Source organism: Saccopteryx bilineata, chromosome 5 (assembly GCF_036850765.1).
Source record: "Saccopteryx bilineata isolate mSacBil1 chromosome 5, mSacBil1_pri_phased_curated, whole genome shotgun sequence".
Classification (NCBI taxonomy): domain Eukaryota; kingdom Metazoa; phylum Chordata; class Mammalia; order Chiroptera; family Emballonuridae; genus Saccopteryx; species Saccopteryx bilineata.
In genome coordinates this window covers 193780960-193802173 of record NC_089494.1, presented here as the reverse complement: position 1 = coordinate 193802173, position 21214 = coordinate 193780960, and the positions used below count along the sequence as shown (strand labels likewise).

The 21214-nt window shown below is 38.9% G+C and overlaps 1 protein-coding gene across 9 annotated transcripts in view; it reads left to right on the top strand.

Annotated features, from left to right (window-relative positions):
• HERC3 (HECT and RLD domain containing E3 ubiquitin protein ligase 3) overlaps window positions 1-21214 on the top strand; it is a 157099-nt gene that overhangs the window by 33446 nt on the left and 102439 nt on the right. For all 9 annotated transcript variants that reach the window (XM_066233624.1, XM_066233620.1, XM_066233618.1 and 6 more), the window contains 7 exons: window positions 7030-7189; window positions 13676-13752; window positions 14549-14770; window positions 15731-15822; window positions 17057-17187; window positions 17747-17907; window positions 20560-20636. In XM_066233624.1, the coding sequence (XP_066089721.1) occupies window positions 7030-7189; window positions 13676-13752; window positions 14549-14770; window positions 15731-15822; window positions 17057-17187; window positions 17747-17907; window positions 20560-20636 (920 nt within the window). The remainder of the gene's footprint in view (window positions 1-7029; window positions 7190-13675; window positions 13753-14548; window positions 14771-15730; window positions 15823-17056; window positions 17188-17746; window positions 17908-20559; window positions 20637-21214) is intronic.

The following is a 21214-nucleotide window of genomic DNA, read 5'->3' as shown; positions in this document are numbered from 1 at the left end:
GAAAAAGAAAAAAGAAATAGATGTGTGTGTAAATATAATAGACTAGTATTTTCTTGAGTTCTTTAAAATATAACTGATAATTGAAAGCAAAAATTATAACATTGCGATGGATTTTTCAGTGTATGCAGATATAATATTTAAGATTACTATAACTTAAAAAGGGAAGGGATAAAAAGACCTGTATGGTGGTAAGTTTTCTACATTTTACTTGAAGTAGTAAACTATTGATTCTAAGTAGACTCTGAAAATATAAATATTTAGATTATAATCCCTAGAATAGTCACTTAAGTAACTATATAAAGAGATATAGCTAAAAAATTCCAATAAGTTAAACTAAAGCACTATTAAATGTTTAAATAATGCAAAAGAAGGCAGGAATGTGGAAAAAGAGCAGTGAAAGACATAACAGAAAACATAATAAAAAGGTATCCAAAAAAAATCCAAATATATCAATAATTACATTAAATATAGTCTAAAAAGCAATAAAAATACAGGGATTATTTTTTTAGATTAAAAAAAATAACCCAACCATATGCTGTGTATAAGAAATAGACTTCAAAAATAATCATATAGGAAGGTTAAAACAGCCACTCCTGGGTATTTACTCTGGAGAAATGAAAGCTTATTCTCACACAATAACCTGACATGAATGTTTATTGCATCTCTATTTATAATTGCTAAAAAAAACCCAGAAACAATGCTTTGTGGTACATCCATAATACAATGGAAAACTGCTCACTAATAAGAAGGAACAGCCTGACCTGGTGGCGCAGTAGATGAATTATTGACCTGAAATGCTGAGGTCACCGGTTCAAAACCCTGGGCTTGCCTGGTCCAGGTACATATGGGAGTGATGGTTCCTGCTCCTCTCTTCCTTCTCTCTGCCCCCACACCCTGGTCCTCCCTAAAATGAATAAATAAAATCTTAAAAAAAAAAAGGAACAAGTTTTTGGTACATGCAGCAACTTGGATGGATCACAGAGGCATTATATTGAGGGAAATAATCCAGTCTCAAAGATTAGCTACTGTATGATTTTATTTATGAAACAATATTGAATATACAAAACTCTAGTGATAGAAAGCAGATTAGTGGTCACCAGGAGTTAGGGATGAGGAAAGAATTTGACTAAGGGATAGCACAAGGGAGTTTTTTACGGAGGTGGAACTGTTCTGTATCTGATGGTGGCAATGGTAACTTGTGCTTAAATTCATAGAATTGTACACTAAAAAAGGTCAGTTTTACTTTATAATTTAAAAAGATGTTTGTTTGTTTGTATTTTTCTGAAGTGAGAAATGGGAAGGCAGAGAGACAGAGTCCTGCATGCACCTGACTGGAATCCACTGGGCAAGCCCACCAAGAGCAATGCTCTGCCCATCTGGGGCATTGCTCCTTTGCAACTGGAGCCATTCTAGCACCTGAGGCAGAGGCCATGGAGCCGTCCTCAGTGCCCAGGCCAACTTTGCTCCAGTGGAGCAAAGGCTGTGGGAGGGGAAGAGAGAGAGAGAGAGAGAGAGAGAGAGAGAGAGAGAGGAAGGAGAGGGGGAAGGATGGAAAAGCAGATGGGTGCTTCTCCTGGGTGCCCTGGTCAGGAATTGAACCCGGGACTTTCACATGCCGGGCAGACGCTCTACCACTGAGGCAACCAGCCAGGGCTTTAAAAAAATGTTTTTGAAAAGCTGACTGGTTTTAGTTCCTTGGCTTAGGAATATGGTTGGATTTCTCTTTCAGAGGTAACTCATTTATGGGGGGGGGTCACTTTAAAGTGTGAGTTGTTACAGAGTTGAGGCATCAAGCATAACCTAGACTTCCCCAAGTGTTTAAACAAAAATTATTAAGAAAGTAGTGGAAATATAGCTTAGGAAAAGGACCTTTCAGCTGTAGAAGCAAAGAAAATGAGGGAGAGAGAGCCTAGTCCTGTGGTGGGAGGCCAGGGAGGCCGGAGGAAAGTGGGGTACTCGGAAATTGTCTTTGCTGTGACCTGCAAGGGAACATGGATTGCAATCCATTTTGAGTGGTTTGCTGAGATATTTATATCACCCCAAAGCTGTACCCCTCAGACTGGGTTTGATAGTACTCTGGAGAAAAACGACCAGGGGAGAGCACAGTGTAGCAGCAAGAGGCAAGATGTGAACTGGAGGGAGAGTTCAGTGGGCAGCAGAACCCCGGGTTGGGTGAATGTGAGGACTTAGGATCAATAGAATGGCAGGGCAAAGTGCTGGAGTTTCCGCAGTATGGCTCTGTTTTTTGTTTTCTACTAAGAAAAGTGTAATCTTTTAAGTACACACTTTGAGGAAACTTAGAAAGGAGACATCTAAGTGATGAAAATATAATCCCTTTTGTCATACCAAATGCTGACATTTAATTTTTTTGTTACAGTTCTATTAGTTAAAAATTTAGAAACAAATATTGATCACTAATTTTGTATATCCTGTATACTTTCCACCTAACTGTTCATATTGTTATATTCTCATCTGAATAGTCAATAGGGGTAAAGAGTCAATTTCCCATTATCCATAACTACTAAACTATTCATATTCAATTGTGTGTGTGTGTGTGTGTGTGTGTGTGTGTGTGTGTGGCAGAGCCAGAGAGAGGGACAGATAGGGATAAACAGGAAGGGAGAGAGATGAGAAGCATTAATTCTTCGTTGTGGCACTTTAGTTGTTCATTGATTGCTTTCTCATATTTCTCTTGACCGGGAGGCTACAGCAGGCCAAGTGACCCTTTGCTCAAGCCAGCGACCTTGGGATCAAACTGGTGAGCCTTGCTCAAACCAGATGAGCCCACACTGAAGCTGGCGACCTCGGGGTCTCGAACCTGGGTCCTCCATGTCCCAGTCCAATGCTCTATCCACTGTGCCACTGCCTGGTCAGGTACTTTTTATCAATTTTTAAGTCTGCTTAGTCCCTTTTCAGGAGGGCAGATGATTCAGCCTAGTGAATACGATGGGCTGTAAGTCAGAAAGATCTGGATCCAGTCCTAGCTCCACCATTTATTGGTTGTGAACCTTGGCCAACTCCAACTTACGTACTTTTTCTGAGCTGGGGTTTATAGAGCCCTTGCCTCACAGGGTTGTTGCAAGAATTAAGTTAAGTATTGGCATCATCCATCTACCATCTAGGCTTATATCATTCTTCTCTGCTACCACACGTTGCTGGTGAATACCCAGATTACTGTTAACTTGAAAAAACTTTTAAAAAAATTATGCTGAGCTCTAAAGCCAAGGTGAAGTAATCCTAAGAATATGTAGGTGCCATTGAATTGTTGATTTGCTCCGCAGCATTCCACATTTGCCACTCTTCCGCTCTGTTACCTTGGCTCAGTCAGTTGATTACATTGCTCAAGACTTCTAAAGACTTTAAAGATCTTATTTATCGATTTTATAAAGAGAAGAGAGAGGTAGGGGAAATTAGAAGTATCAACTCATGGTTGCTTCACTTTAGTTTTTCACTGATTGCTTGTTGTATGTGCCTTGACCAGGCAAGCTCAGGATTTTGAGCCAGCGACCTCAGTGTTCTAGGTCAATGCTTTATCCATTGTGCCACCACGAGCCAGGCGGACTTCTTAAGACTTTAAAGTGTTGCTTTGAGAGGACCAAAGAGAAAATATACTTTTATCCTCAAACAAATGCCAGATATTTCTTGTGTTTATTTTAACATATAGGTTGAGGTTCTGTCATTATCTGCAAAATATAGCCTATAGTCTTGACATAATGAATGACAAAAGACTGCTTGGGAAAATGTGTATCTCTGCCTGAATGCTCCCAACTGGGGCAGGGTGTAATCAGTGAGAGATGTGAATGAAGCATTCTCTGGCACACTGGCCTGATCTAGGGAATAGATTCCAGAAGAGGGATTATAATTTCACTGTAACAGATCCCTAGTCTGAACCAGATGAGCTCTGTTTTCTGGCTAGGAAAAAATAAGTTGAACTTGGTAAAACCAGTGGTTTAATTCTCCACAAATCTTTGTATTACTCAACAGTTTCTCTGCCTTTGGGGAATGCAGATTTTGTTGTGATGGTGGTTTGATGTCTGCGTTGGTGGCTGAGACATGATGATGGGATAGGAATTGGTTTGCCTAGGGCTTGACTGCACTGGGAAGAAATGGTACTTGGAGCCCTTTGGAGGCTGCTTAGCTGTGGTAAACAAGATCAAGAGGGATGCTACTGATAGATTTTGAGGCAAGAAAATAGGTGGTAGAAGAGATAGAGAATGTCCTATCAGACAGTGGAGAAACTTAGTACTGTCATATTAGACTGTGTTCTAACATCTAAAAAGGCTAATGTTGGCGTCGGAGGTCAGGTTGTGTACCAGACCTCAATTGTGGCTGAGGTATCACCCAGGTCTGGAAGGAAGTAACTGCCCAAGTTCTGGAAGTGTGGTATAAGGTGGAAATATAGTCAGAGGAATACAGTTAGAATTACATGAGCTAGGTGTAGGATAGGAGTATCATGCATTTTTGCAGAGTAAAGACAGGACTGTTCTTAGTGTATAGGGCAAGGCTGAGATAAGTGGAAGGCTCTAATACCAAAGAGAGGCTAAAGAGCATGGGCAATGGGAACAGGAGGAGTTACAGCATCTTTCAGGAGATTTTTCTGACATGAGCGTATTTTTAGCTGCTTAATTTTTTAAAAATTTTTTGTTAAAAGAAGTATATTTGCACAGACTATGCCTAGGTCAAATAGCAGCTCCCTGCTTCACTGTCCTCACCCTTGAGTCTAATTCACAGAGGTTATTACTTGGATATTTAATTTTATATTTCTAAATAAGATGCTTATGATGTTTTGTTTTTTTTTTTCAATATTGGGCATAACCTGGAGAGTTCACACTGGGGAAGATCACATTCCCTTGTATTCTCCACTGCCCTTCCTTTTCCTTACCCCTAGGTGCTCATTGACTCCAAATAGTTTTAGTTGACTTTTTTTTTTTTTTTTTTTTTGTATTTTTCTGAAGCTGGAAACGGGGAGAGACAGTCAGACAGACTCCCGCATGCGCCCGACCAGGATCCACCCGGCATGCCCACCAGGGGCGACGCTCTGCCCACCAGGGGGCGTCGCTCTGCCATGACCAGAGCCACTCCAGCGCCTGGGGCAGAGGCCAAGGAGCCATCCCCAGCGCCCGGGCCATCTTTGCTCCAATGGAGCCTTGGCTGCTGGAGGGGAAGAGAGAGACAGAGAGGAAGGAGGGGAGGGGGGTGGAGAAGCTAATGGGCCCTTCTCCTATGTGCCCTGGCCTGAAATTGAACCCAGGTCCCCCGCATGCCAGGCCGACGCTCTACCGCTGAGCCAACCGGCCAGGGCCAGTTTTAGTTGACTTTTAAAAACCAAATCACATTTAAGTTTTTAACTATATAATATAAATTATACTTATGTGGTTATTATGACTTCATGTACCATGATTGTTTTTACTTCCTATAAAGCATTTAGTGTTTTCTGGAGTTATTTTTTTTCTTTTTCTCCCTTTGACATAGTAATCTCTATGTTGTCTGACAGACTTGTAAAACTTAATATAAAGCTCATCAAATTGTATTTCCTTTTTCACCTTGAAGACATTCCTCCAAGTTTACTTCATAGGCCTGCAACCTAGCAGTCTTGGAAATATTCTTTACCTCTCCAATGTAAAATTATTGTTTCCTGAATCTTCCTTCGTTTCAGAGACATTATCTTTTGGTAACTTCTGAGAAAGACAGGATGAGAAGTGAAACATTTTGAGAGCCTTGCATGCCTGAAAATTGTTCTTTTCTCCTCCTTACGTTTGATCTGTAGTTGGCTAAGTATAGAAGTCTCATTTGGAAGTCAGTTTCCTTCAGAATTGTGAAGGCATTGTTCCATTGTCTTCTGGAGTTTAGTATTGCTTTGGAGAAATCTGATATCATTCTGAATTGTGTTCTATAGTATATAATATTTTTAGAGAACTCTTAGAATCTTTTTTGGTGTTCTGAAATTTCAGGATGAAGTACTGAAGTCATCTTTTATTAGTCAATATTCTGGGTCCTTAATAAGTCCTTCAAATGTAAAACTCATGTCCTTAAGTAATGAGAAATCTTGTTTTTCTTCTCTGAAATTTTCTAACATGTGTTTTTTCCTATTCTCATTTTGGAGTTCTTACTTTTGGTTATTGGACTTTTTAAAATAAGCCCCTTATTTCTTTCTCTTTTCTTCCTCTGTTTTACTCTTTGCTTTTTTGTTCTATTTCCTAGAAAATTTATTTAGTTCTGATTTCCTATCCTGGTTCTGAAGATTTTTCCTTTAAATTTATGCTACCATATTTTTATTTTTCAAGATAATTTTGCATGTATGCTTTCTGAATGTTTGTTCCATATCTTCAATTTCTCTAATGACTTAAAAATATTTCTTTTCTGCTCCCTGCATAATCTTTTTTCTCCAGAGGGTTTTTTTTTCTGTTTTGCTCTTTATCTTTCACATTAAGCTTTCCCTCAAATATATGATGATTGTCGGCAAGCCTTTTATATGTAGGAGTGAGATACTAAAACATGAGTGAAGCTATGTGTTAAGTAATGGGAAGCTGGCAATTTCAAATGTTAGTATCTGTGGGCCTTATGGACCAGTTTTCACAGAGAAATCCTTTTATCTCCTGGCTAGATATATATGAGGCTGTGTTCTGGAACTGAGGGGAAAAAGGTGTTTTACTGGATATTGGAGGGAGCATTCTAGGAGGGTTGAACCAGATAGGGCCAAATGTGAGTGAAAATTAGGCATATTGCCATAAGCAGTGGGATTGAGTGAAATTCTGCCTGGGAACAATGACACCCCTTTTAGAGTGCTCCCTCCCCAGTCCAAGCACATGAGGGACCATATGAGGTATGTGTGCTGCTGCCAGGCGTATGTGCTGCCTAGAATAGCTAGGATCTAACTTGACAGCTTTTAGAAACGGATAAAATTTACAATCTCTAACATAAATACACAGATTTAGTGCTTCGCTTTGAAAAACAAAGCTACCTAGGAAGATAACTGTAATTCCTGTGTCTGAGATGTACCTTTTCCTCCTGTGGTTTGGTCTTTTCCAGAACAAATAGGTGCTTTGGCAGATCACCACATTGTCCATGTGGCGTGTGGTGAGTCCCACAGTCTGGCCCTCAGTGACCGGGGCCAGCTGTTTTCTTGGGGCGCAGGAAGTGATGGCCAACTGGGACTCATGACTACTGAGGATTCAGTGGCAGTGCCCAGGTAAGAATGTCACAGAGAAGAATCTGAGTTTTCAAAGGTCAGTTGTTGTGAATATTATTTCCTGCTGTTGTTTTGTTAGACATCTTGGTTTAGTTTCTGGTTTCTTCTTTTTATTGCTGCTCCTTTGTGCCACTGCTGTGCCTTAGACTATGGTAGTACTTGTCACAAATATTATAATTATTTATAGGAGTCTGTATCTCAAGTTTAAAAATGTGAGTAGTTTGGGAATGTTCTTTATTTATTCTGTTAGCCTAACTGCTGGCAGAGTGTTTGGAACTCAATAAATTTTTGAATTAAAAAAAAACAACAACTGTTTTTTCACATGCTGAACTTAATAACCTTTAACTTAGAATTGCAAACCTAAATCAATTACTCAATTCAGCACTTTCGAATCACAAGGATGGCCTGTTTCTCTAATAATAGGCATGATAACTTTAAGCATTAAGAACAGCTGAAATACCAAATATGCATAAGTCCTGTAACACAAAAATACTAATATAGTGGTTTTGAGTCTCTTAAATATTTACTTCTAAATCTTAGAGATTTAGCTGAATAGCTAACAGCTACTTCACCACTAAAAAAACATCCAAAATATTGAAGTTACTTTCAGATGGACTTTTTGGGGGTGGCCTGCCAGTTTGTTGAAGGTTCTTTATGATCGAGGAGTTTGTTTTTTCCATTTGGTCCCTTTATACTACAAATGTACAACATTACTCCTACTGTAGTAGTTGTTGCGTTCTTAGTTATTATTTATTTAATAACTATTTTTAGTACAAAGCTGGGAGCTCTTGATGGCAGGAAACCTGGAGTATTTACTTAAGCATCACTATCACTAAGGGTGCCCCGCACAGATATTGCTCAACATAAGTCTGTTTAATAAATGGCCTCTCCTCGGATTCTGCCCAATTATTGTCCCCTTTAAAGAACAGTATATATTTTTTCTTTCTTTTTGCCCTTGTTTGATTTTTGTCTTTTTAATCATGGAGGTAAAAATGATTTGATTCACTTCTTGATTTAGAACAGTAATGTCTTGGACTCATTGCTTCTAAAGTTCATTTAATTTTTGGGAAAAGGGGGAGAGTGACAATAAGAAAAAGGGGGGGCTATATTTTATTGAAATTGTGGAAAAGATTTATAGTTCTAATAACAAAAGTATTTCATTTGTTGATGCTAAAAACTCAAAAGCTTTTAGTGGCGTTTCATTTCTCAAAATGAAGTAATCTCTGTTATTGTAGCAACCTAATTTTTATTAGCCATGTCTAATTATGGATGGCTTTTGAAACTGGTTTGTGTAAAATTTTATGTTGTAACTTAATTAAAATAAGTTCATTAATTAGTGTCTCATTATTGTGGAAATGAATATAGCTTTGAAGTCAAACAAATTCAGATTCTAATACTGACTCTATTACTTATTGGGTAAGTGACCTTGGACAAATTATACTGGGAAACAAAATTTTTGTTGCATCCACAAAAACACTTGTTCTTACCTAATTCGAGTGTGCTGATCTCAAATATGACATTAGTTTTCCTCTGTAAGCTACAGGTTTTTTGCAATTCAAGATTTTAGGTTTTTATCTTATTGTAAAATTTTCAACATTTAGTTTAACATAATGAAGTAGAATGTCTTCTTGGGCATCATCTTTGTGAAAATATAATAATTTATATTATATAATGCAGTAAATACACTAATACACTAAAAGATATGATTGCATCAGAATTTGTCTACAATTTCGAAATAGAACATATTAAAACACTTATTTTAATCATAAAATGTGCGCAAAACTTATTTAAATTCTATTCAGGCAAAAAATTTGCGTTTGTAGCTCTTGCATTTGTGTACTTGTTGAGGACAGTCTCGTTTGATGTTCTAGCAGTAGTCTGCTCATGACTAACAGCTCCAAGATTTTCAGGAAACTTATCAAGGTGACTGTCCAGGAAGTGAATCTTAACGCTCATGTTACATCCAATGTTGCGGAAAGCCAGCAGCATCCTTTGAACCAGAAGTTCATAATTTTCTGCTTTTTTGTTGCCAAGGAAGTTCTTTGTAACTGCCACAAAAGACTGCCATGCTGGTTTCTTCTCCTTATTCATCTTCCAGGCAAATTCTGGCGTCACGTATGAGGGTTCGAATACACCTGCTTTTATCTTCTCTAAAGATAAGGCAGGAAAAGCAGAAATAATATGTTGAAAGCATTCACTTTCTCTATTCAAAACCTGAACAAACTGCTTCATTAAGCCAAGTTTGATGTGAAATGGGAGAAAAATGATCCTGTCTTGATTAACTACAGGTTCATTCACAATATTTTGCCTCACGTTTTGGCCACTCTTTCTGTGTCCAGTGTTTCTCCCGAGCTCGGCTGTCCCACAAACACAGAAAGCAAGGATACTTCGTGAAACTTCTCTGTTGTCCTAGCAGGAAATTTACCATTTTAAGATCCACACAAATGATCCAGTTATGCTCCTCATACTTCAGAAAGTCGAGGACAATTTTTATGTCATTCTTACTAAGTAATTCAGTTCGTGTTGGCTAAACTGCTAAGGGGTTAATGACTGTTTGGCATCAGAAGAAGACCCTTCAGATTCTACAACTATTTCCTCATGCATATTATCAAAATACACTTGGTCACCAAGTTCACTTTCTTCATCCTAGAAGAAATAAAACCATTGAAAACTGGAACCGGGAGTGTCTCAGAGTGTGGGATAGGTCGTATTGCTGAAGGAATATTAGGATATGTGATCATATGCCGTTTTTTCTTGCTGATGCCTTTTGTATGGATCAGACAGAAATAACAGTCATTGCTGTGGTCCTTAGGTTCACGCCAAACCATGGGAATACCAAAAGGCATTCCTTTGCATTTTCCTTTTGTCCAGTCATAAAGCATTTCCTCACAATTATGTCACACAATATGAGGAGCTCCATTCTTGTCTTGATCGCCAAGGGGAACTTGAAAATAGGCAGTATATGCACGTATCACAAATGATGAAATATTGCACCTTTGACGTTGAAGTGTGTAACAGCCACATATATAACAGAAGGTGTCAGGACTATTCTTACATTTATGCCTACTCTAAGAAGCCATGATTCAATCTTAAAACAAAATAAGAGGGTGTTTTTATCAGATAATAATTTTTTACATTTAAAAACTACTACAATTATGTAAAAGTGATGTTTGTAAAACATTAATTGCTTTGTGGTTATGTTCAATCCAACAGTCGTTGCCCTTTAACTCCAATTTAAAAACCAATGCATGCCATTAACTGTAACAAACAGAAATTAAAATTGCATAAAAACTAGAACATGCACCAAAAAATGGATTTAAGATTTGGAATCAGTGATGCAGAAACATATAGAAACAGTTCTAAAACCTCATGCAACAGAAAATGAAAAAATAAATTGTTCCCCAGTGTTATCTAAGCTTCACTGTCCTGACTTTAAAATGGAGTTATGTATTGTATACCTTTACGAAGTTACTGAGAGGATAGATGAGATGAGTAGGTAAAATACAGTATATGCTTGTACCTCAAGGGTATAATTTCCATATTATTTATTCTTGTCTTTTTGACCTGTTTTCTTTCTATAACTGTGATTGTGAAGGTTGTGATAAGGGTAAGGGTAACCCATGCAGGAAGAATTATGAGGAATTTGAGTAAAAACTGGCTAGTAAAAACAATCAATAAGGATTGTTGATTGTTGCTGTATAAAAATTCTGAAACATTAGTCCCCCAGACAGTAACAAATTTTTCAATTTAAAAAAATAGTGGGGTTTTACCCATTATTGATACATGCAACAATTTGGATGAAAGTCCAGGGAATTATTCTGAATGGGAAAAAAAAAAGAAAACCAATTCCAGAAGGTTACCTACTGTATGATTCCATTTATATAATATTATTGGAATGACCAAATTTTAGAGATGGAGGCTAGGTCAGTGAGTGCCAAGACATAGGGAAGGGGGAGGGAAAGAGTAGTTGTAAAAGCACATCACCAGGAATCCTTGTGGTGTTGGGACCATTCTGTATCTTGGTGGAGGATACATGAACATACACAGGCCATAATATTAATACACAGACGTGTGTACAAATAAAACTGTGGGAGTATAAACAAGATTGGTAGATAGTGTTAATGTCACTATCCTGGTCACGGTTTTGAAAAATGTCACCATTGGGGAAAACTGGATAAGTGTATAAGGGATCTATTATTTGTTAAAACTGCATGTGTGTCTACAATTATCTCAATAAAAAGTAGTTGCATGTTGTTTGGTACTAAATGTATATGTGAACTCTATTTTAACTTTTTTATATCTGAGAAAACAAAACATTAACAAAAGCAAAGCCTGACCAGCCGTGGCAAAATGGATAAAGCATCGACCTGGAACACTGAGGTCACTGGTTCAAAACCCTGGGCTTGCCTGGCCAAGGCACATAGGAGAAGCTGCTATGAGTTGATGCTTCTCACTGCCCCCCCTTCTCTCTCTCTAAAATCAATAAATAAAATCTTAAAAAACAAAAGCAATAGCTACCATCCTAATCCCCCTCTCCCACCCCATCTATTTTCTAAAATACCCCCATCTGACTTTTTTGTTTCTATGTCATTTGTGTGTGTGTGTGTGTCTGTATGTGTGTAACAGAGACAGAGAGTCAGAGAGAGGAACAGATAGGGACAGACAAGCAGGAATGGAGAGAGAGGAGAAGCATCAATTCTTCATTGTGTCTCTTTTAGCTCTTCATTGACTGCTTTCTCATATATGCCTTGACCAGGGGACTACAGCAGAGTGCATGATCCCTTGCTCAAGCCAGCGACCTTGGACTTCAAGCCAGAGACCTTTGGGCTCAAGCCAGCAACCCTGCACTCAAGCTGGTGAGCCTGCACTCAAGCAGGATGAGCTCGTGGTCAAGCAAGCAACCTCAGGTTTTGAACCTGAGTCCTCCATGTCTTGGTCAATGGTCTATCCACTGCGCCACTGCCTGGTCAGGTTCTATGGCATATTTTTTTTATTTTTTTTTTACAGAGATAGAGAGAGAGAGAGAGAGTCAGAGAGAAGGATAGATAGAGACAGACAGACAGGAACAGAGAAATGAGAAGCATCAATCATCAATTTTTTGTTGCGATTCCTTAGTTGTTCATTGATTGCTTTCTCATATGTGCCTTAACCGTGGGCCTTCAGTAGACCGAGTAACCCCTTGCTCAAGCCAGCGACCTTGGGTCCAAGCTGGTAAGCTTTGCTCAAACCAGATGAGCCCACGCTCAAGCTGGCGACCTCGGGGTCTCGAACCTGGGTCCTCCGCATCCCAGTCTGACGCTCTATCCAGTGTGCCACCACCTGGTCAGGCACTATGGCATATTCTTAAGGAAGAGGAATATGATACCTTGTGAACTAATAAAATAGAGAGCAGAAGATATTCCCAGGCTGCCCAACTGCTGGGCAGTGCAAGACACTTAACTTGGATTTTTTTTTATTTAATTCTCACCACACTCCTGTGAAATAGGTATTGTTCTTATATATATTTTGCATGAGCAAACAGAGGAATGTCGTTTGAAAATAATCATATGATTTCCCGTTTTATTCTAGGAAATCAGCATTTTAGAAGCATTGCCCTTATTATTATTATTATTTTTAATTGTGGTAAAGTACACATAACAAAATTTCTCATCTTAACCATTTTTAAGTGTACTGTTCACTAAAGTATAGTCACATTAAACAATGTGACCAATCTCCAGAATGTTACAAAAAGTAAACTCTATACTCATTAAACAACTCCCCATGTCTCCTCCCCCCAACCCCCTGGCAACCACCATTTTACTTTCTGTTTCTGTGAATTTGACTATACTAGGTACTTCATAGTAGAATCATATCAAATAGTATTTATCTTTTTGTGACTGGGTTATTCCACTTAGCAAAATGTCCTCAAGTTTCATCCATGTTGTAGCATGTGTCAGAATTTTCTTCTTTTTCTTAAGGCTGATTAATATTCCATTTATATGCCATATTTGTTTATTCATTCATCCGTTGGTAGACACTTGGATTGCTTCTACCTTCTGGCCATTGTGAATAATGCTACTATGAATGTGGGTGTACAAATATTTCTTTGGGTCCCCGTTTTCAATTATTTTGGATATATATACTCAGAAGTGGAATGCTGAGTCATGGTATTGCCTTCATTTAGAAAACCATATAGACACTAGCCATATTCTTAGGGAACTCTCTTCTGTAGGTTTTACTTCATTTGTTCCTGAATTGGAGGTGACCAGAGGGTTAGGTAATGGGTTTAAATGCAGAAGTTTTGTTTTGTTTTGTGTTTTAATAGTACCTAAGAAGCAGGAGGTTAGTGAAAGACCTAATAGAATTATATCATATAAGATGATATATTTGATTTTTAAGCCTCTTTAGGAAAGATGATGTTATTTATTGCAACTTTTATTTAGTTGGAAATATGTTTGATCATTGTTTGTGAATGTCTTTCTTAAGAATAAACCTTTTCTGTTTTAGGTTAATACAAAAGCTGACTCAGCAGACAATATTACAAGTTTCGTGTGGCAATTGGCATTGCTTGGCTCTTGCAGCTGGTAATGTAACATTGAACTATATGCTAATATTATGTTAATATTGCAACCAATTCTCTTTGCATTTTTGTGTGATGTTATCTAACTGGTTAGGGGCTATGCATTCCTGTTGGATGGTGGGTTCTCAGGGTGTGAATGGCAAAGCAGTCATCACAGCTGCTCGAGCTCTTGCAGGGAAAGATGAACAGCAAGCAGGGCTGTACCCAAGTGTTCCTGAACATACAGATGATTGGTTTTTCTTAACTGTAGTTCATTATCAAGCTCCGTTCTGCTGTTAGTCACCCCAATAAATGAAAAAGAAGGAGTTACAGAAACCTAAGCCAGCAAATAATACTGCATTCTATGTTAGAATAAATCTGAAGGAAGTTTACACCAGCATGTCCTGTTTGATGCACTGTGGTGTAATCTAGTTCATAGCTGGACCTAATCAAGTCCTGGGTCTCATGGTTTGGGGTCAGAAGTAGTCCAGCTTGCTTAGTAGATCTAAGCCTAGTAATTAGCCTATTCAAAACCGAATTGACTTAAACATTTAAGTCAATTATTATTAGCGTAAATGCTAATAGTCTTTGAAGAGCAGTAAGACTCAGCTTATCTCTGTTTTTGTAATGAGTTTTGGTGATGACAGTCTTACAGCATGAAGTGTCTCTGCTCCCTTGCTCTTGGGCTGGTCTACTGTGTGTGTGAGGTCAGCTAACAAATGACCCTGCTGGGCAACTGTATTATTGTTCTAATGAGATAATTTTTGTAGATGGAACTTGTATCATTTCTGGTAATACCAATCATCCTGTTCTTATTTCAGATGGTCAGTTCTTCACCTGGGGACAGAACAGCCATGGGCAGCTGGGTCTGGGGAAGGAGTTTCCCTCCCAAACGAGCCCACAGAGGATGAGGTCCCTGGAGGGGATCCCCCTGGCTCAAGTGGCTGCAGGAGGGGCCCACAGCTTTGCCCTGTCTCTCTCAGGAGCCGTTTTTGCCTGGGGGATGAATAATGCAGGGCAGCTAGGGCTCAGTGACGAGGAAGGTAGGTGAACTCTTTCTATCACCCCTTTGGTTCAAAAACATTTATTTATTTAACACATGTTTCTTGGGGATATGCTGTATGCTAGACCTGTGTTAGAAACTAAGGGTGCAGCAATGAGCAAAACAGATAACACCTTGGTTTAGTGAAGACTGCATACAGTGGGCAGGTGCAAACAACAAACCAGTAAGTAGATAGCATGTCAGGGAGCTTGAGAGGGAAGTTTCCTCTTTTACATATGGTGGTCAGGGAGGGCATCTCTGATAAGTTGATGTTTGAGCAGAGCCCTGTATGAAATCAGGTAAGAAATGAAACATGCATATCTGGGCAAAGAAGGGTCTGGTCAAAAGGAGCAGGATAAGCAAAGGTTATGATGAGAGCTAAGATATATGGTGTGCTCAGGAGTGGAGTGAGCTGGGGAGAGAGGCAGAGCTGGAGGTCAGACAGCAGAGCTGGAGGTCAGACAGGCAAGGTCAGACAGGCAAAGTGGGCCACTCATGTACAGCCTGGTAGGGTAGGTTCAGGATTTTGGCTTCTCTCAGTGAATGGGGAAGACATGATGGTTTTGAGGAGAGGAGTGATTTCTCCTGGCTTTGGCTAGATGGGGTCCAGGGGGAAGCTGGAAGACCAGTTTGGAGGTATTGGAGTAAAGTCGGACTTTGTATCTATTTTGAAGATGGAACCAGTTAGTTTCGTTCACTCTTGGATGTAGGATTTGAAATAAAGAGAGGAAAATCTGGAAAATTTTGAAAAAAGGAAAACTGTGTAGGGGGGGGCAGGAGGTGGACAAGCAGAGTGGGGAGTGTGGGGAAACCATGAGTTAGGTTTTAGGTATATTAAAAATGAGGTGTCTGTTGTACTTCCAAATGGAGATGCAGACAGGAAGATGAATATGTGACTCAGCTTTCCAGGGGGACTCAAAATTCATGTGATGATAACATTTCTATATTTACCTTATTCTAGATCGAGAGTCTCCTTGCCACGTGAAACTCTTACGAACACAAAAAGTTGTCTATATTAGTTGTGGAGAAGAACACACAGCCGTCCTCACAAAAGTAAGGGACTCTGGATTATTCTGGTTTGTTCTGTGATGATTGATTATCATTGATGCTTTGGTGCTGGGTATCACTTGGATGATTATTTTTTATAGTATTTTTTAGCGAGAATAGTGATGGTGCTTAGAAAGAGTTCAATGGAAATAACCTTAAAATATAGTGTATGTAGTGACATTGTGTGTCCCTTTAAAACAAGCCATTTAAATATGTCGAAAAGAGAAATATAACTAGTATTTTAAAATTATCAACCTATTTCTTTTGCTTCTAAAATAGTCACATCTACAGAGAGTGAAAACTGTTTTCATGTTGAACAAATACTGTTATAGATTTGTTTTAATAAAATACCTTAGCATTTATTGAAGAATAGCTGTTAAAAATATATCTTATTTACTAAGGAGTTTATAGAACATTTAATTTTTTATATATGAATGATCATGCATTCATCTTATTTCACCTATTTCTTTGTTTCTCTTTCTTTTGTTTTGCTTCATAGTATTTTTTAATTTTTTTCTTTTTTTTTTTTTAGCAAGAGAGAGAGAGAGAGGGACAGACAGACAGGAAGGGAGAGAGATTAGAAGCATCACTTCTTTGTTGTGGCTCCTTAGTTGTTCACTGATCGCTTTCTCATATGTGCCTTGACTGGGGGGCTTCAGCAGAACCAGTGACCCCTTGCTCGAGCCAGTGATTTTGGGCTCAAGCCAGTGACTTTGGGCTCAAGCCAGTGACTTTGGGCTCAAGCCAGTGACTTTGGGCTTCAAGTCAGCGACCTTTGGGCTCAAGCCGGCGTCCGTGGGGTCATGTCTATGATCCCATGCTCAAGTGGGAGACCCCGCACTCAAGCTGGTGAGCCTGTGCCTAAGCTGGATGAGCCCAGGCTCAAGCCAGTGACCTCAGGGTTTTTAACCTAGGTCCTCAGAGTGCCAGGATGATGCTCTATCCACTGCACCACTGCCTGGTCAGGCTCTTCATTGTACTAAACAATTTTCAAAATTTACAGATAGTACACATTTCCTTGAGCAGTGCTTTCTTTGCTCTATAAAGATGTCGTCTTAAGTTCCTTTATTTACTTATTTTTTATTTAATAAATGTTCCAGAGAAGTGGTCTTGTCCACTATGTGAGCATAGTGTTCTTGTAGAGACCACTATGATATGAATCTTGTATACAGAACGTTTTAGAGGAGTGTACCCAAACTCAGCGATACAGTGTAGTCACATGATGTTTGTTCCTTGTTAGAGTGGAGGTGTGTTTACCTTTGGTGCTGGTTCCTTTGGGCAACTTGGACATGACTCCATGAACGATGAGGTTAACCCAAGAAGAGTTCTAGAGCTGATGGGCAGTGAAGTAACTCAGATTGCTTGTGGCAGGTGAGTGTTCCTCAGAGCTTCCTAGTATCTATTAAGACCCAGAAATGGATCTTGTCTTTGTAGTGATGGGAAATGTGGTTAGACCTAACCACCATCATTTTTAAGAAATTTTAGCTGCATCCACAGCTCTGGTGAAAGTTTGAAGAGGGTTGGATCTGAGCAAGGTGTGGCAAGGAAGGGGCTTTAGATAAAGCAGAGCAACATGAGGACATTCGGTTTCTTTTGAGATAAGTAGGACATAGAGAAGACATGAAGAAAAGAAAGTAAGAGAGCCTCAGAGAACTGCTAGGAAATTTGCCTAGTCTCTCCAGCTTCTTCTCTCTCATCCTAAAGACCAAATGCAGTAGACCATCCAGCTTTTTCTAAGTCTTGCCATCCTCTTCATGACTTAAGAGTGTCAGAGAAGGATAGGATTATGGAGGGCCAGCATAGAAAAATGGGGGAGGCTTTCTAGGGGCACGTCTAGGAATTACTGTGATCACCTATGGACATTAAAAGTCAGAGTCTGAGTATATATCTGAATTCAGTAATTATTGTAAATTTAATTCTTTTTCCCCAGACAACACACTCTAGCCTTTGTGCCTTCTTCTGGACTCATCTATGCATTTGGTTGTGGAGCAAGAGGTCAATTAGGAACTGGACTCACTTGTAATATTAAGTGCCCATCTCCTGTGAAAGGTTACTGGGCTGCCCACAGTGGCCAGCTTTCAGCCAGAACTGGTAAGAGTGGCTTTCATTGGAATTTAATTATATTTTTAAATGATAAAAACAATTGTTTAGTGAACAAATTTTTTTTTCTTAATATCTTTAGGAGAGAGTGAATATATGATTATTTTCTTTTAATACCAGTCAACAAATATTTAAGTACTAACTATGCACAAGGCTCTGTAATTGAGATCCTAAAGACTAAAGTAGAAAATTTTTTTTGTCCCCAAGGTCCTTGGTGGTATTGTATAAATTTTAATTACTGTTGCTAATAATGAAAGTTAATGTTCAGAGAATGCCTAACCAAATTCTGTTAGTATGCTAAGCTGTCAGAATAATTTTAAGATCTAGAGGTTGTTATCCTCATGCTGGAGATGAGGAAACTGTGTCTTAGGGAAGTTAAGTAACATACCCAAGGTTACGTAGGTTCTGGGGCAGGATTTAAACCCAGGTCTGCCTCATTCTAAAGCCCATGCTCTTAATGCGTGCACTGTGTTATTTCCCTTTGCTATTACTATTTTGGTCATAACAAGACACAATTTCTTTTTATGCCATTTCTTACCTTCAAAAATAGTTAAATAGCACAGAGTCTATTTCACTGGAGATCAAAATAAGGCAATCACTCAGTATAAATAAATCTCGAGGCTGAAATGGAGCTGGAAAGTCATTAAAAGAAGCATAATTTAATAAGTCATTTTTATTTGAAGACTTTAAAATGACACACTTATGGCTTCACCAGGGTGTTTTTGTTTGTTTGTTTTATAAAACAACAATCATAAGTTCCCTACTGGATTGTAAGAAATTGAAGGGCAGGGACTGAGATCTTTTCCTTCCTGAGAGCCTAGCCTGTGTAGCACAAGGCCTGGCATGAACTTCTCAGTCAGTAAATGTCTGAGGAATGAATATATGAGCATCTAAAAATCTAGAACTTAAAATATAAAATAAACAAGTTTTTTGTTTTGGTGGTGTTCCCCAAAAATGAAAGAATGACTTCATGTCCTCTTCTCTGTCATTTGTAAATTTCTTTTTCGCAAACTACTGTACTTATACTAGGAATGCATGTGTTTAAGAAATATACCAACCTTAAAAACTTAAGTATTGTTTTATAGGTTAATTTGAAACCATAAATTTTTGAAGTTTAATTTACAACCTAATTTATGTAATCATAAATTTGTGCTGCGATGTTTGCCAAAGTGATTTTATAATATAAATAGGTAAGTGGAAGGAAGTTTGAACTATGTCTGAAAGCAGGGGTCCCCGAACTTTTTACACAGGGGGCCAGTTTACTGTACCTCAGACTATTGGAGGGCCGGACTATAAAAAAAATCTATGAACAAATCCCTATGCACACTGCACATATCTTATTTTAAAGTAAAAAAAAAAAAAAAAAAAAAACAGGAACAGATACAATATTTAAAATAAAGAACAAGTAAATTTAAATCAACAAACTGACCAGTATTTATTTCAATGGGAACTATGCTCCTCTCACTGACCACCAATGAAAGAGGTGCCCCTTCCGGAAGTGCGGCAGGGGCCGGATAAATGGCCTCAGGGGGCCGCATGTGGCCCGCAGGCCGTAGTTTGGGGACCCCTGTCTTAAAGGATGATTTGGAGTTAGGCAGGTCGAGGACTTAAAGGAGTGGCGGCGGTGAGTACCAGACTGCACAGTTCCAGGAGCAGCACTGTTCTGATTATGCTCTGGGGGACACCATTCCTGGAGGAAGAGTGTGTGCTGGCAGTGGTAGAAGGAAAAGGCACGGAGATATGAGAGAGTGTGGAACTACATTAGAAAGAAAAGCAATGTGGTGATACTAGAGTATCACCATGGACACAGTGTGATGGGAGGTAAAGGAGGCAGTAGGACATGCAGGGCCTTGGGGTGTGTTTCATCCTCAGATGTTGAGTCATTTGTTAGGCATATGTTAGCATGTCTGGTAGTGGCCATTTGTGTTTTTGTTTTTTTCTTTCTTGGGATTTTTTTTAGTGAGAGAGAGAGGCAGAGGGGCAGACAGGAAGGGAGAGAGATGAGAAGCATCAGTTCTTCATTGTGGTACCTTAGTTGTTCATTGATTGCTTTCTCATATGTGCCTTGATTGGGGGACTCCAGCAGAGTACATGACCCCTTGCTCAAGCCAGCAACCTTGGGCTAAGCCAGTGACCTTTGGGCTCAAGCCGACAGCCATGGGGTCATGTCTGTGATCCCACACTCAAGCCAGCGACCCCGTGCTCAAGCTGGTGAACCCACACTCAAGCTGGATGAGACCATGCTCAAGCCAGCGACCTCGGGTTTTTGAACCTGGGTCCTCTGTGTCCCAGGCTGACACTATCTGCTGCACCACCACTTGGTCAGGCTAGTAGTGGCCATTTTAAATTGTAGGTCAGTGTCATGACAGAGTTAGAATGAAAAATAGAAAGGTGATCAGGATTATCTGGCATTTGGGGAGGGGGTAGAGGTAGGTTTAGAGTGGAGGCAACCATTTGATATATTTATTTTTAATTGAAGTCGAAACAGTCTTAGGCAGAGAGCCAGGAGAATAGGTTTTTTACTGTCTGACATAATTAATATGGATAGGAAACCATTGTGAAGCATATTTTGGAATATTAGAAAAGGGACCAAGGAAAAGCTTTAATTATTGAAAAATATGCTGTTGAAAATTTTTTTGACAGATCGCTTTAAATATCATATTGTTAAGCAGATCTTCTCTGGAGGAGACCAAACTTTTGTACTTTGCTCCAAATATGAGGTAAAATTTTCTTTTGACTATTATTTTGGGGGTTGTATGATGGTGAACCAATATTTTAATAAATAATTACATAGAAAAATAAATAATTACAGGAGAGTAATGCTATTCTTTGTTTCTACCAATTTTATCTCATTAAAATAAGCAAACAACCTGGAAGAAGTTAGCTTCGCTTTGCTTCTATGAAGTGCCAATATTTTCTTCTGGTATTTTAATTATACTGTTATAATTTAAAATTATTTATATCTGTATCTGTTTCCAAAAGAGATTTAGAAGACCTAGAGAGTTCATATTTACTCTGACATTATTTGACTTCCTTCCTTCCCCTTGAAGTAGCGAAAATTAGGTATTTGACAACTTAGTGGGTTTTTTGACATGATTGAGTAAATATTAAATATGAAGAGAAGCTTCAGTATTCAAGTATCCTTTCTCATGTATAATCTGCTCATTGCGCCACACTAAAATCTCCCTCGTATTGGGTCCTGCCTCACTGTAATGGGTAGGTCAGGAAGAGTGATGTTCCAGTGTCTCTCACTGCTGAAGGTAGGAGAACACGGCCCGGGTACCTGCAACAGAGTTTT